The sequence below is a fragment of the Populus euphratica genome, unplaced genomic scaffold (assembly GCF_000495115.2).
Source record: "Populus euphratica unplaced genomic scaffold, PopEup_1.0 scaffold1553.1, whole genome shotgun sequence".
NCBI lineage: Eukaryota > Viridiplantae > Streptophyta > Magnoliopsida > Malpighiales > Salicaceae > Populus > Populus euphratica.
In genome coordinates, this window is record NW_011501367.1 from 10,252 (window position 1) to 25,418 (window position 15,167).

General features: G+C 31.3%; 1 protein-coding gene across 1 annotated transcript; it reads right to left on the reverse strand.

Annotated features, from left to right (window-relative positions):
• Nucleotides 1-12,182: 12,182 nt before the first annotated feature.
• LOC105117767 (protein FAM32A-like) lies at nucleotides 12,183-14,057 on the reverse strand. The gene is made up of 2 exons (XM_011015525.1): nucleotides 13,687-14,057; nucleotides 12,183-12,644 (listed from the first exon to the last, which is right to left on the reverse strand). Exons 1-2 carry the CDS (start codon nucleotides 13,823-13,825, stop codon nucleotides 12,385-12,387), a joined length of 399 nt encoding a protein of 132 aa, XP_011013827.1. The 5' UTR covers nucleotides 13,826-14,057; the 3' UTR covers nucleotides 12,183-12,384.
• Between the last annotated feature and the right edge of the window lie 1,110 nt (nucleotides 14,058-15,167).

A 15,167-nucleotide genomic window follows, 5' to 3' on the forward strand; every position in this document is an offset into this window, starting at 1 on the left:
GTGGTTGGTTATGCCTTTTGAATTTACTAATGCACCTAATACCTTAATGACATTGATGAATCATATGTTACGTGCTTTTATTGGTAAGTATATAGTCTTTTACTTTGATGATATCTTGATTTATAGTAAGGAAATTGATAAGTATATAGGTTATTTGAGACAAGTTCTTAATGTGCTTAGAAATGAGTCCTTATATGCTAATTTGAAACTAAATATGGTTTGAATGAGTGGTTGGTTGTGCCTTTTCGACTTACTAATGCACCTAATACTTTCATGAGATTGATGAATCATGTGTTGCATGTTTTTATTGGTAAGTTTATAGTTGTTTACTTTGATGATATCTTGATTTAAAGTAAGGAGATTAATGAGCATATAGGTCATTTGAGACAAGTTCTTGATGTTCTTAGAAAAGAGTCCTTATATGCTAATTTGTAAAAATGTGACTTTTTTATAGATAAGATTGTTTTTCTTAGATATATGGTTAGTGCAAAAAGTATAGAAATAGATAAGGCTAAGGTTAAGGCTTTTTAAGAATGGCCTATACCAAAATCCATAACAAACATTAGGATTTTTCATGGTTTGGCTAGTTTTATAGGAGATTTGTTAAAAACTTTAGTATGATAGCCTCTCCATTGACTAAAATTGTTAAGAAAATAGTGGGTTTCAAATGGGGAGAAGAACAAAAAAAAATGCTTTTAGCTTGTTAATAAAGCTTTTAAGATTAAATGTGATGTTTCATCAGTATGTATTGGAGCTATTCTAATACAAGAAAAATGACCCATTACTTATTTTAGTGAGAAACTCAATGGTGTAACTCTTAACTATCCCACTTAAGATAAAGAGTTGTATAGAGTAGTGAGGGCTTTGCAGGTTTGGCAATATAATCTATAGCCCCAAGAGTTTGTTATACATACTGATCACCAATCATTAAAACATTTGAAAGGTCAAGGTAAGTTAAGTAGGAGACATACTAAGTGGGTTGAGTTTATTGAAATTTTTCCATATGAGATTAAATATAATTTATTTTTTTTTTATTTTAATTAGTTTGGGCTAGTTTTAGCTTGAGTTAATTATTATTTAATTTAGGTTTATGTAAGACCCATTAGGGAAATTAGGGTTTTGGCTTGAAGTTTAAATACTCTATAAGAATAATTTCATATGAGACTTTTAATGATAATTTTAGCATTGTAGTCGACTTTTTGGTTGCTTAATCTTGGTTTTTTATTGAACTTTCAACTCTTTAAAAAATTGACCATTCTTTATTGTGAATTTATACCTCTTTTGCTTGTCTCCAGGTATAGGTATTATGATCGAGTTGGTTTATGGTCTTATTGCCTTGGAGCAAGTCTTTCATTGTGATAAACTCGTTCAAATCTCAACAAATTTAGATTATATTGCTCTTGGGGTTATGAATTCCATTAAATTCCACTAGGGTTTGCATTATGAGTCATTTATAAAAGACTCTAATGCTAAGATTGTCGTTAGATGGCTCCATAATCTGTTGATACTTTAAAAAAGATTCAAGTAAAAGAGGATTTATGAGTGAGATGTGCCACTAAGTTGCTGTCTATTATAGCCAATTCTTGATGGATAAAAGAACAAGCGAGAAGACCAATTAGGTCGTGGACATTGACTGACTTTAAAGCATAATTTAAGAGTCAATTTTATTTTACCCATCATCAAAGAATAGAGGTGCAAGATTTCATAGCCTTTACATAAAGAAATATAATTATACAGAAGTACGAGAGGAGATTTCAGGATCTCTCTAAGTTCACTCCATATTGTATCCCTACTAAGCAACATTTGATTCCAAGGTTATATGATAGGTTATGATAGAATTTGAAGCAAACATTAATTTCAATTAGGCTTAGGACCGTTAAAATGTTGGTTGGGGTAGTTAAGGCTTTGGAGACCTACATAATAGAGGGCCAACATGGCTAGTCTTAGTTTGGTAAGTGACAAGTGCATTGTACTTAACAATAAAAATGGAACTAATTGAGAAACATTTGCAGTACTGTCGTGGTTACCAAATGGAATCCATTTCAGAGAACCAGCCTTACCTAACTCACGCCTATTGAGCCTTACTAAGAACCACCCGATCCACACCCCTAGGGGTGCAACTATGCAACCCAACCATTGTTAAACCCACTACTATCATGGTTATACTTCTCCTTTAGCAATGCTCCACTTATAGCCAATAAAAAGCCTAGCATTACTACCAATATTGGCATAGTTGTGAAATTGATTGGGGATGTCCACCCTCTATTTGGCTAAATTTTCACTTTTGTTTGACCTTTGAAAAAATGACTTGCAACATTTGGTCATACCAAGACCTAATTTTATTGAATAGGCTGCAAGGAATAACCCTAAAAGATACACACAATGAGAAGTTACTTGTTTACATTTTAATTGTCTGGCATTATCAAGGCTCATCTCTAATTAAAATTTTGACCAGGCACATGTATAGGAGCAATAGTTAAGTTTTCATGTCCCATTTAAGCTATAACTACATATTACATTAATTTGTAAGTTTCACTTACACCATTGTTAAACCCACTACTATCATGGTTATACTTCTCCTTTAGCAATGCTCCACTTATAGCCAATAAAAAGCCTAGCATTACTACCAATATTGTCATAGCTATGAAATGATGATTGGGGATGTCCACCCTCTATTTGGCTAAATTTTCACTTTTGTTTGACCTTTGAAAAAATGACTTGCAACATTTGGTCATACCAAGACCTAATTTTATTGAATAGGCTGCAAGGAATAACCCTAAAAGATACACACAATGAGAAGTTACTTGTTTACATTTTAATTGTCTGGCATTATCAAGGCTCATCTCTAATTAAAATTTTGACCAGGCACATGTATAGGAGCAATAGTTAAGTTTTCATGTCCCATTTAAGCTATAACTACATATTACATTAATTTGTAAGTTTCACTTACCCATGAGAAAGCTAATAAAAAAAACACCCAATAGCCATTAACATTGAGATCAAGCATTTTTTTTACTTCCAACCACTGAACGTTGTAAGACTTCCCAAGTAACACAATAGAGTTTCATCATAAAAACCCTAAGGTTCAACTTATATGGCAATTGAATATATCGAACACTAATAACTTCATAAATAATTCTATTTTTCCAATCAATATCAAGAATCATTTTGGGTCAATTAATCTTGTAATATAGGAATACTATAAGAGTCATTTAAAATAACAATATTCTAATCAAGTTCCATGATGAGTAATGACTAATGAACTGTTATACCATAACAAAATCGCCAAGAAATATTTATGTTACTTTATCCAACCATATCAAAACCTTATAAATTTTAATAAAACAAAAGCACACCTTACTATGAAACAAGCTAGACAGCTTAGGATTAGAAATGATCTCAACCTTAAATATAAAAATAATAGAGATGCAATATCTTTGTGCGTTTGTATGTATCCGTAAGTTAGAGAGAGATCATATTTGAAGATAGGTGAAGATATAGTGGACAGTTGTCACTTGTCACACCAACAACACCAAGTCAAAGAGTTTTTTGTAATAAATACCTTGTTAAGACATGCAAATCATGCTGTGTAAAATATTAGAAGTTTTTTATATTAATCAGCACACCCCGAAAATGCCCCCACTCCTAACCATGCAAGAATCATTTTGGGTCAATTAATCTTGTAATATAGGAATACTATAAGAGTCATTTAAAATAACAATATTCTAATCAAGTTCCATGATGAGTAATGACTAATGAACTGTTATACCATAACAAAATCGCCAAGAAATATTTATGTTACTTTATCCAACCATATCAAAACCTTATAAATTTTAATAAAACAAAAGCACACCTTACTATGAAACAAGCTAGACAGCTTAGGATTAGAAATGATCTCAACCTTAAATATAAAAATAATAGAGATGCAATATCTTTGTGCATTTGTATGTATCCGTAAATTAGAGAGAGACTATATTTGAAGATAGGTGAAGATATAGTGAACAGTTGTCACTTGTCACCCCAGTAACACCAAGTTAGAGAGTTTTTTTGTAATAAATACCTCGTTAAGACATGCAAATCATATTGTACAAAATATTAGAAGTTTTTTATATTAATCCGCACGCCCCGAAAATGCCCCCACTCCTAACCATGCCTAAATACTCTCTTTGGTTTTGCACTCTCATTAAGAACAATGTTTAATGCACACATCAATCACAAAAAAAGGGCAAATAAAAAAAAAACATAATAATCAATTTGAAACCAAAACATAATGCAACATTGTCATATAGATTATGTTGTTGGTGCAACGTTTCTTTAATAAATCCATTTCAGGATGATGGCATTGTGTATTAAAAGTTGAAAATAGGAATACAATATTTATGGGACAACTAAAATTAGATTACACTTCCTCTACAACCCTCCCTCCACTAATAGAGTAGAGCATTGACTCTATGTTAGTAAAGAACTGTGATCTTTGCTTTTAATTGTATTAGTAATCAATAAAAAAAACAAAACTGTTAGATTTCTTTTTTAAGAAATAGATTATGCTTCACTGTTAGATTAGCGATAATGTTTAGAAGATGTACAAATCACTTGTCCCAATGATAGGGACACGAACGTGACAAATCATCAACGTGGCCATCATCTATAGGATGTGGGTATAAGAATGTGGGTTCATATAGGGAGCTCACGTCTAAGGGTGTTGACGCGGGAATGTGGGTTCATGCAAGGATATATAGTTCATATACTACTGTAAAGTAGACAACGTGGTCTGTAGTAATGGATTAGTGATATAATTTCTTGTTAATTGTTTGTTATTTTATTTGTTAATTCTCATGACTCCCTCCCTTGTCTTCCTTCTTTCTTCTTTCTCCTTAAATTAATTCTATCACTCAACTAATCTTTATCTAACCTTAATTTATTATCTTGAGAAGATGAAAATAAGCAAAAACATAATAAGGTATCATGAAGTTTTCTCACTAGTAATTTACGAATCATTTCATCACGTTCCTTTTTTTTTTAAGATTAATATGGGTGTTCGGACCAGCTTGTGCGCATCACGACTAATCTCATGAGCTCTAAAGTTAACGACCATGTAAGCCTCCAGTGGTCATTATATGAGCAACTAAGGGTTCAAACCTGAAACCATAGAGAGAACAAATCTTTTAATCCCAAGTTCACCATCTAGATATCAATAGCTATGTACTTGGATGCATTCTTGTGCATCAAGAATTTCATCCGGCTAGTATTCTGTGTGAGTGTCTGGGTTTATTATTTTCCAAAGAAAGATTTTGACACCACTTCCTAGGATTAAACATCCTCGTAGAAAGACACGCGCTCCTTGTTGTGGTAACTAAAGAGCACCAGTTTCCAACACAGCTTATGTCAAGCGAAGAGTATATTTCTTTATCTAGCTTACTGTACAAATGTTTCATGAGGCTACGTGGTTTCAATTTCAAATTCTGTTCTTTTAAGTGGTCATCTTGAACACTTGAAAACTATAAGTGATGGTAATAATGGATTTATTAAACTCATTTCATTAGCTTCCATAACAATATTATCTGCCTTTTAAAATTTTATGGGGTCGGTGTCTGCAACATCAGAATGCTAGCAGGAACTGCCAAATTAAGTATTCATGACAAAACCACTTCAAAAAAGCCAACAAAGTTAACAAATAAGATAAAAGGAAAAGAAGCACCAGAATCCAGCATAACAGAAGAAAATAAAAAATAAAAAGCCGTTAAAGTTAGGTTACCATTTACTAATGCCATTTTAAATATTTCGAAAGTAAAAAGAAAAAGGTTGTGCATATTACCCCAAGAATTCCAAAAACTGTTAGATACACAAGACAGGAGATATACTCGAGTGCTGGTGGCAACACAAATGCTTTCTCCTTGTCCTGGATATAGCAGCAAGAAACCAATGAATTATCAGATTAACAGTTTTAGACAAGTAGCAACAGTTTGATCTTATATCATATGACAAACAACAATTAAAGACACAAACCCCTATCCATGAGGCAATAAACCAAACAAATCCTATTAGCGCTAATGAAATAGATAATAATGATCATCTGAATTCTCTTCTTTTTCCCTAGAGCAGACCACTGCATCAGTTGAGATAGGAGACATGATTTCTTCTGTCGAAGGTAACACTGGAGATCTTGTATCCAAAGCTGTGGAGTCATGAGCCCACAACCCCGATCGTAGGAAGTTATCATTTGAAAGGGTAAACACAATACCATTTTATAAACCGCTGTCAATGGATAAGCTGATGTTGCCACTTTCATTATGACTCTTGCTATGAAGAGCCTTGTCACCAATATCACCTGCCACTTTCATCTATCTGGAAGGATCTGCTGCGTGATGAACTTTAAAAATTTCTTCTCACTAAAGAGAGTACGCTGCTAGTCTGACGAAATGATTCACTCAGATTGGGGTCAGATTCATTAGTTCCATGATCCATAACTCAGACTCATACAACAGTACTCAATAAATTAAATCAGAAAAAGTCAATCAACCACCGCCCTTCTACTTGTTAATTGTATAGAATTCTTCCTTCCTTGTATTGATATCCAACTCCCAAGTCAATTCAAAAACAAATGCAGTGATTGCAACAAGCCAACAACCCCAGATAAATGAAAATGAAAGATGAGAAAAGGAGTTCATTAACAAGAATAAGAAATACTGTGTTTTTGTCACGGGACAAAACTAATCTCAAGACCGGCCAGCAGCCAGCAGCTCAGGTAATTTCTCAGAACATACCGTGGACCATCCAAATTAGCATCAAGAGGTCACCGTTTTCTATGTTCTGTCCAAATAGTTAGGTTGACCGTAAAACAGAACCGTGACTGAATTGTCCGCAGAGGCTAAGTAATTTTTTCAGAGTCCATTATTACTCCAAACAATTGTTCCTTGAAAGCATAAAAAAGGAAGAAGCAGAGCACTGGCTTTGCTGCAAAATAATTAACTTTTTACAAGTTGCTTCTTTGATTTGAACTTTTTTATAAGAAAAAATACAAACTTGAAGCGCAGCTACGGCATATTCAAATGGCAGCATAATAATAAAATACAAATAAAAAACTAAATTTATTTTCTATCAATGTTATAGCTACTTTCCAAATCCCAAAAGAAAGGGAGGGATTATGACTTTATGAGTATCAGCCACACGGGCTGCAATTATTTAAGTGGGCTATTCTTCTGCTAGCATCAACAGAAGAATATATATATATATATAACCACCACTTTGTTTCAATCTGTATAACCATATATATATATATAACCACCACTTTGTTTCAATCTGATTGGACTCAGCCCCGTGTTCATTCAAAGGATGATGAGATGAGATAGCGACAGAGAAGGAGAAAAACGATAGCTATGGCGGTTTAGGCGGTGAAACAACTGGAGCCCTTCGTTTATTTTGCGGCGACTCTTTTACATTACCTGGTAACAAGGGCTCGGTAAACGGTCCCTTGCCTTGTCACACCATCTCTGACTTTGTTTTTATTTTTTCCTTCTTTTCGCCATGCAATTCATTATTTATTTTCCGGGTGGTTCTTTGATGCAATGATAACAGTGACATCTTGAAGAGCTCACTGTTCTAGGATACGACACGTGAATTCCGAGCCGATTTATTAAATTAAGTTACTCCTCTTTTTTTAGAAATACTAGATCATTCAGTAGGATTGGTTTTTTTTAAACATCAAAAAACAACTAAATATTTCTAATATTTTTATTAGTAAAAAAATTTAACCAGTATAAGAATTAATTTAAAATGACTTAATTATTTTGGTAAATAAAAAATAACAATTAATAAATTTGACTCAAAATAAATATTTAAAATAAAAAATTTTTAATAAACATTAAAACGGTAATATATTATAGTGATTTAAGTGAACTTGGGTTAACCTAGTCTAGAGATCATAATAAATCAAAAAAAAAAAAATTATAAAAATTTATTTCTAATAAATACAATGTTGAAGGATATAACAAAAAATTAAAAAAGTAATCCTAGTCAAACCCGTAATCTAGGTAATGAGACCATAATAATCTAATAAAAAAAATTATAAAACTTAATTTCTAATCAATTTAGTGTTGAAAAATAAAATTAAAACAAAAAAAAAAGACTTAAGTCAACTAGGATTAACCCATCAAACCTATAATCTAAGTCATAAAATATAGATATCCCTGTAAAAAATAGACAAAAAAAATAATCTTGAATTCTAATTCTAAATGAATCTAAATTCAAATGATAAAATTAAAAGGTAAAAAAATAAATTAAAAAAATAAATTTTTATCAAACTTGTAATCTAGTCATAAATTTAAGATAATTTTATAAAAAAATAAAGTAAAAAATTATAAAATATAATTTTTAATAAATTTAATGTAGAAAAATTGAATTAAAAAAAAAACTATTCCGTAAATAGTGCTATGTGAGATGGTTACGGTAAAAACTCCTCCTCTTTTATTTTATTTTTAAATTAATAATGCACTCTGTAGGGGAGAAATGATGCAGATTATATGCTGATGTTCCGCACGCTGCGTTGAGCTGAATGCATCATTTATTCAGGAAGTGGCTCGGTTCAGGCCCCAGCTACTCACAAGATAGGGAGGTAAGGTCCATATTTTTTGTGATGGGCTCTAGCATGGCCATAGCCCATGGTATGCAGTGAGCTGAATTCACTTAAATGCAGCCCGAGAATCAAACATCGGAATTGGCCTCGAATTGTGTACAGTAGTAATACAGAGAAAGTATTTTTTTTTTTTAATAAAAAAAGCATCTTCAGTTTTTCAAATTTGAAGGTTTTCTCAACCCAGACTAATATTAATCTCCCCATGCCCTGAAAAATCAGAATGTAACTGAGGGTAAAAGAGAGATGCCAGATCAAACAATTTTACACAGCAAACAATCTTATACAATTGCATAATATTGGGTTTTTAAAACATTTATATGCAATGAAAATTACAAATTTAAAAAAAGAAAAGAAATTGAGAGTGGTGTGATCTAGATTATCTTTTGAACTAGTAGTGAATTGAAACATATTAAGTGTATAAATTAAGTAAGCCTACTTAAGTACTATACTTATTAGAGTTTGGAATTTCTGGTCAACTAAATGTTTGAGTATTATTATTATAGTTTTAATTAATTAATTGCCTTGAAATTCTAGGAAAAAAATCCCTAGGTAATTCTATGGAATGATATGTGTCTTTTTTTTCCTCGGAAAATTAGGAACGTTTTGATACATGAAAGAATCATTGTGGGTATAAAACTCACTTCATTCATTATTCACTACAATAGTGGAGTGATGTTTGTGACCTTGACAAAAAAAAAAATATCTTTAATTAAGGGATAACATCATTTATTATTATTAATTTATATGAGAGTATTTTGTCTATACAATATTTTTATGAATACTAAAATAACAAAAATACCTCCAAGATATTTTTTGGTTTTTTTATATATAATTGAATTACAAAGGTACCATTAAATCTGAGAAATTTAATGTATTGGAGGTGAGGGAATTAGAGTCTTTTGGTTTAGATTATTTTTTTTTAATTGTTGGTTTGCATGGGGTAGTGTCATAATTTACTATTAAAATGATATTTTTAATTAGAAAATGCTATTGATGAGTACATAATAAGAAAGAGATGCTATGTTTTGAAAGCGGTGCGTGGAGTGCTTTTCAATTGTCAAAAATAAGATTTTACTGTATAGTTTAATTCTTCGCAGGCTCCTTTTTCATTTTTGGTGTTCCATGTAGTCTAAATATTCATAATTTATTGTCCATGACTCTTTTTTACCTTTAAATTAATACATTATAATCCTTATGTTATTAGTATTTTATATTCAGTCCTGTTAGTTTTATTTTTATATTTTTATCATTTTTTATTTTGTTAAAGTTTTATATCTTTTCAATTTAACCTTTAATTTATGATTTGTATATATAATGATTTTCGATTCTGTCCTTCTGCTTTTAATTTTGTTTTTTTGTTCCTTTACCCTTTTAACAAAGTTTTTATGGCTTTCAAATTAAGTTCATGATTTTAGTTTTTTCAATGATAATAATAGTGATTTTAGTATAGTCCATCTTCTTTTAATTTCTTATTATTTTCCTTGATTTGTTTTGTTAAAGTATTTGTAGTTTTTAATTATATCCTTCAAATCAAGTTCATGATTTTTATTTTTTCAATGATGATGACGACGACGACGACGACAATGATAATAGTAATATGAAAATAATAATATTAATAATAATAGTGGTAATGAAAGAAAAAGTAATGATGATGATGATAAAAAAAAATAATAATAGTAATGGTAGTTATAATAGTAATAATAATAGTGATGGTAGTGGTTTTTTACTCTGTAAGACTCTATTATTCATCATCTCACACATTATTATGGATAGACTATACAAAATTTTATGTTTATTCAATTTGATCCTTAAATGTTTTTTTCCTCATTTAGTCAAAGATGGAATTGAAATAAAAGAGACCAAAATGAAAAAGATACTAAACATTGGTGACATGCTATAAGTTTTGTAAAAAATACACTTGGATCCTTGAACTTTCAAAATCATATAGATTATATAATTTCAGTACCTCAATATTTTTTCAATTCAATTTTGGTGTAAAATTTATTTTTATTATTTTTTAGTTACTAGTTGAGAGAGGAGAAAGAGAGAGAGAGAGAGGGGTCACTAAATTCTGATGGTAGAGAGAAAAAAATATCGCTGACACTAATTTAAGTTACAAAAATAGAATATATTTGTACCAAATTATTCTATTGGATTGGGAGTTCATATTAATTATTTTTTTACCTTTAAATTTCATGAAAAAAAAAAATTTGAGTTCGGAATGATTTTTTTATCCGAGTTGATTTTGGTTTTTGAGACCTTTTTATTTTTATTTTGAAGGCCATAAATAGATTTATCATGGTTTGTATGATGTTTTATAGAAGTTTTTGGTCAAAAGTGAATTGAAAAAAAGGTTTTTAGGTAAAAAAACTAAATCCTTGATTTTATAACAATCACAATGGCCAGTGTCTAGATAAATTAGATGACATATCATGTGATTTGTTTCAAAAACATTTATGGCAAACTATAAGAAATAAACAAATAAAGGTCTAATTACATAAACCCTAATAAAATGAGTCATGCAGGTTAGCTTACCGGACCCAACAACACCTAACCTTTATTTAAAAAAAATATTTCTCTAAATTTATTTAATTTATATTTAAATTACTACTCATTTTCCCTTTTATTTTATTCAAAGAGTCTCTCCTAAATGCTTTTTTTTTTTTGCTATACATTTAAATTTAAAGTATTTTTTTGATTCTTATGAATTTTATGTTTTAGAATATTTTTTTATTTTCAGATAATATTTTTAATATATACAACCATATATATAATTTTTTTTATTTTATTTTATCAATTTAATTTGTATCTCTATTCTATTAATGCTTATTTAAATAAAAAATATTTTAATAAATAAATTTAACAAACATATTTAGATAAATACCCTACCTTTTAAAAAATATTTATCTTGATTTATATTTATTTATTGAATTTTAAAATTTTATTTTTAAAAATCAACAATAATTTTTAATTAATTTATTCATATATAATTTTTATTTTTAATTTATTTGATTACATGCATAGCACATCTCTTTCAATGATGTTACTGGGCTTTCTAGCCGTGGGTCGGTTATAATGTAATATCTTTGTTTGGGCAGCTGAGGGCCTCGTTTGCTACCAGAAGAGAAGTGATTCCACTCCAAGCCTGATTTACATGGTTCGAGCCGTTCGACTAGAAGATCGTACCACGGGCAAAAATGAAGCTAAAATCTCTTCATACCATGAAGTAAAAACATATCGATAAATTCATTAAAGGGACTATACTCTAGTCCAAGCCACCTACATAATTAATACATAAACGAAAAGGAGAATTTGTAATGCTAGATGAACCAGAACATCGTCTTAGATCCTGTTAAGTGAACATCGGAAAGCCCGAGTTCCCTGCCACCGCTGCAGATCCCTTGTCTCATACCAGACATACCTCACATGTATAGTCACCATAGATAAGAAATTTGGAAACCATTCAATTTTTTTTTTTACTAGTTGGAATATTTTCCACAGCTTACTAGAATTTTTGGGAGCTCTACAGAGGCAAAGATCCAACTGGTAAGATATCAAAACTGTCCATTAAACTTAGTTGCAGAATTCACAATTTAAATACACAGAGAACAAACTGTCAATGAACTTAAAACATGCAAATCCAGACAACTGTGATGCTTTCAATCAATATGCATAGCTTTTAACTTTTAAAGCTCATTGTTCTCAATCCTTTGAACTAGTGCATACGCCTGACTGACAAATTGGAGAAACAACTAACCAGGCCCCACCTTTGGAATGTCATAATGCTCACTTAGGTTAGCCAGATATTGATTGAATTCCTGAATCCGATCACGGTGAGATTTGCTGGCCATCTTAACCATCCTTTGGGTATCGATTTTCTCCCACTGCTGGAGATATCGCTTCTCAGCTGGTGTAAGATGATCATCATACTTTGCAGTCTGCCCTTGTTCATCATCTTTGTCTGTCTCGTTCATATCCCCAGCATGATCTGTTGCTAATTCTGTATTTCCATCTGACAACCTCTAAAATGAAGACATTTTGTTAGTAACAACCAATAATTCATGAATCAAGGCAATATTAACTGAAAACAATGAATGATGAAACTGTAGAAAGCATTATGACATCATAGACAGTCACTGCATAAAACTATAGCAATACACCCCCCCCCCCCATTTTCTCTCTCCCTCTTCGCTTCCCTTTCTCTCAGCTCCTACACACTCGCAATGGAAGCAATATAGCTTTCTTTCTCCATCCTCGCTCTATCATCACTGATTTTTTATGAAGGGCAGGCAGCAAATCCAATTGTAAACTCTGGATGGATCAGCAAGTGGGGCATCAATATGAAAAATATATATCTCATTATCTACTCACATGAAGATTAAATGAGCCCTAAGGAATTAGTCTGTAAATTACATTGGGAATGTAGACGGGACTGAACCATTTTCCGATCAGCAAATATTTTTTTATAATTATTTCCCAGCAATTATTCAGATAATACTGCAACTCTAAACCGAGGAATGTCTCGAAAGGCTATTCCCTCGACTCCTGTCAGTTTTGGAGCTGGCTCAGTCCATCTCAAACACGAACTCAACCTTCTGTGTTTTTACACCCCAAAATCTTATCCATGAGAGTTTAGAAGAAAAATGCAAAATAATCAGTGCTCCCACCATGCCACATTACATTCAAATCCTACAGTGTTGTTCTGAATACTAGTCTCCGCTGCCCAATAAAATCGTGCAATAGTGATCCCACACAACCTTCAACTCGCTATTCTTTGAACTTTTGAAAATCACACTTGCATTTCTCAAGTGAAGAGTTCAGCGAATTCCACCTTAAAACACATGCCCTTTTTCAAGCCTTTTACCAATCAGAAATGCCTTCGTAACTAGGAGATAGCAGCGCTATTCCAACATTACAAATTGCTAGAAAGACCACCTAATTTAACTCATCATTCATCGTGCATAGTCTACATGAGAGTGTCCAATTAAAAAAAAAAAATATCATAGTTACCAACAAGGATCAAGGTAAAGAAGAAGAAGACATGAAACAAAAACCTGCTGCAGATTGATCTTGATAACGGTGCTTCTTGTAACGGAGATTCTTCTTCTTCTTGATAATGCCACCTGCTTTCACGTCCAGTGCTTTTCCCTTCAGCTTCAGCTTCCCCCCTATCACGTTCTCGTACGCAGACATCACTCCACTGATCAGGATTCACCACCAGCTATGATTCTAGATTACTTTGTAATTATTTATTTGCCAAAATACAAAATCAAACAACAATGTTAGACCAGACAGGGGAAGAAGAACATGATTCGATTTTTCAGAGATGGAGAATGAGATTGGATGAGGAATTCACATTGCGTGGGAGAGGGGTATTAGAAAGAGTGGTAGGTTCTGGACAGAAGTCGAAGTCTCTAGAACACCTCTGATTGCATTGTATTGGAGGGAACCATCTAACGACATGTCGTTTTAGCTCCACTGCCGAAAACAATGATTTGGCGGCTTTCCCGTTGACAAGAAATCTCGGTTTAGTCACGGGTGAAACTTTCCTTTTTAACCTTGTAGATTCAAGCATGTTCCAACTCCATCCTTGTAGTCTGAACTTCTATACTCTAACTTAGGTGGTTGGTTTTAAGAGGTTCCGATGTGTTCCCCCAATCATTTAAATAGCTAGCAAAGCTCCTTTTCCTTTTTATATATATATATATATATATGCATGTATGTATGTATATATGCATGCATGTATGTATTAAAAATCTCATTTTATCACATCAATTCCTCCGTTGTGTGGTGACATCTCCAAAGAATAATGAAGAGCCTAAAAAGAAATAGCTAAAAAGATGATCTTTGTATCAGCAAACTTTTTGAAAATTAAAAATATTTTAAACCAGGGGTAAAAGTAAAATATTGATACATAGATTTAGCTAAAAAACATACTTTTTCCATCAATTATTATTGAAATATTCACGAAAAATATTCACTCGTGATATATGCTATTTTTATCATATTATAATAGTTTTTATTGTTGTGATTTAAAAATATCTTTATCATATTATAGTAGTTTTTATTGTTATGGTTTAAAAACAAATTAGCTTAAAAAAGTTATTATTAGTTGTAATTAGTTAGGTATAATATATTTCTGGTTAAAACTAAGGTTTGAATTATTGTTGAATAAAAAGTAATTTAAAGGTATTTGGTTAAAACTGTTTTTTAAAGTAATTTTGACAATAAAATAACTACAAATAATATTTAATAAGTTTGTAGTTTTGAATTATATTATTATTAATACATTATAAAAATAACAATCCTTTATTAAGTTCATACTTTTATTGTCCTATTAAACTACTTGCAATTCTATTATGTATGTAATTCATTCGAGAAGTCCTTTGGTATCCATTGCTATTCGAGAATAGAATGACATCGACTAAAAGATCATCGAGAATAAAATTGAGATGACGATTAAATTCTATAAATATCATTTGTGATTTTTTTCTAATGTAGTTACGTAGTGCCATTGATGTTATTATAATATGAA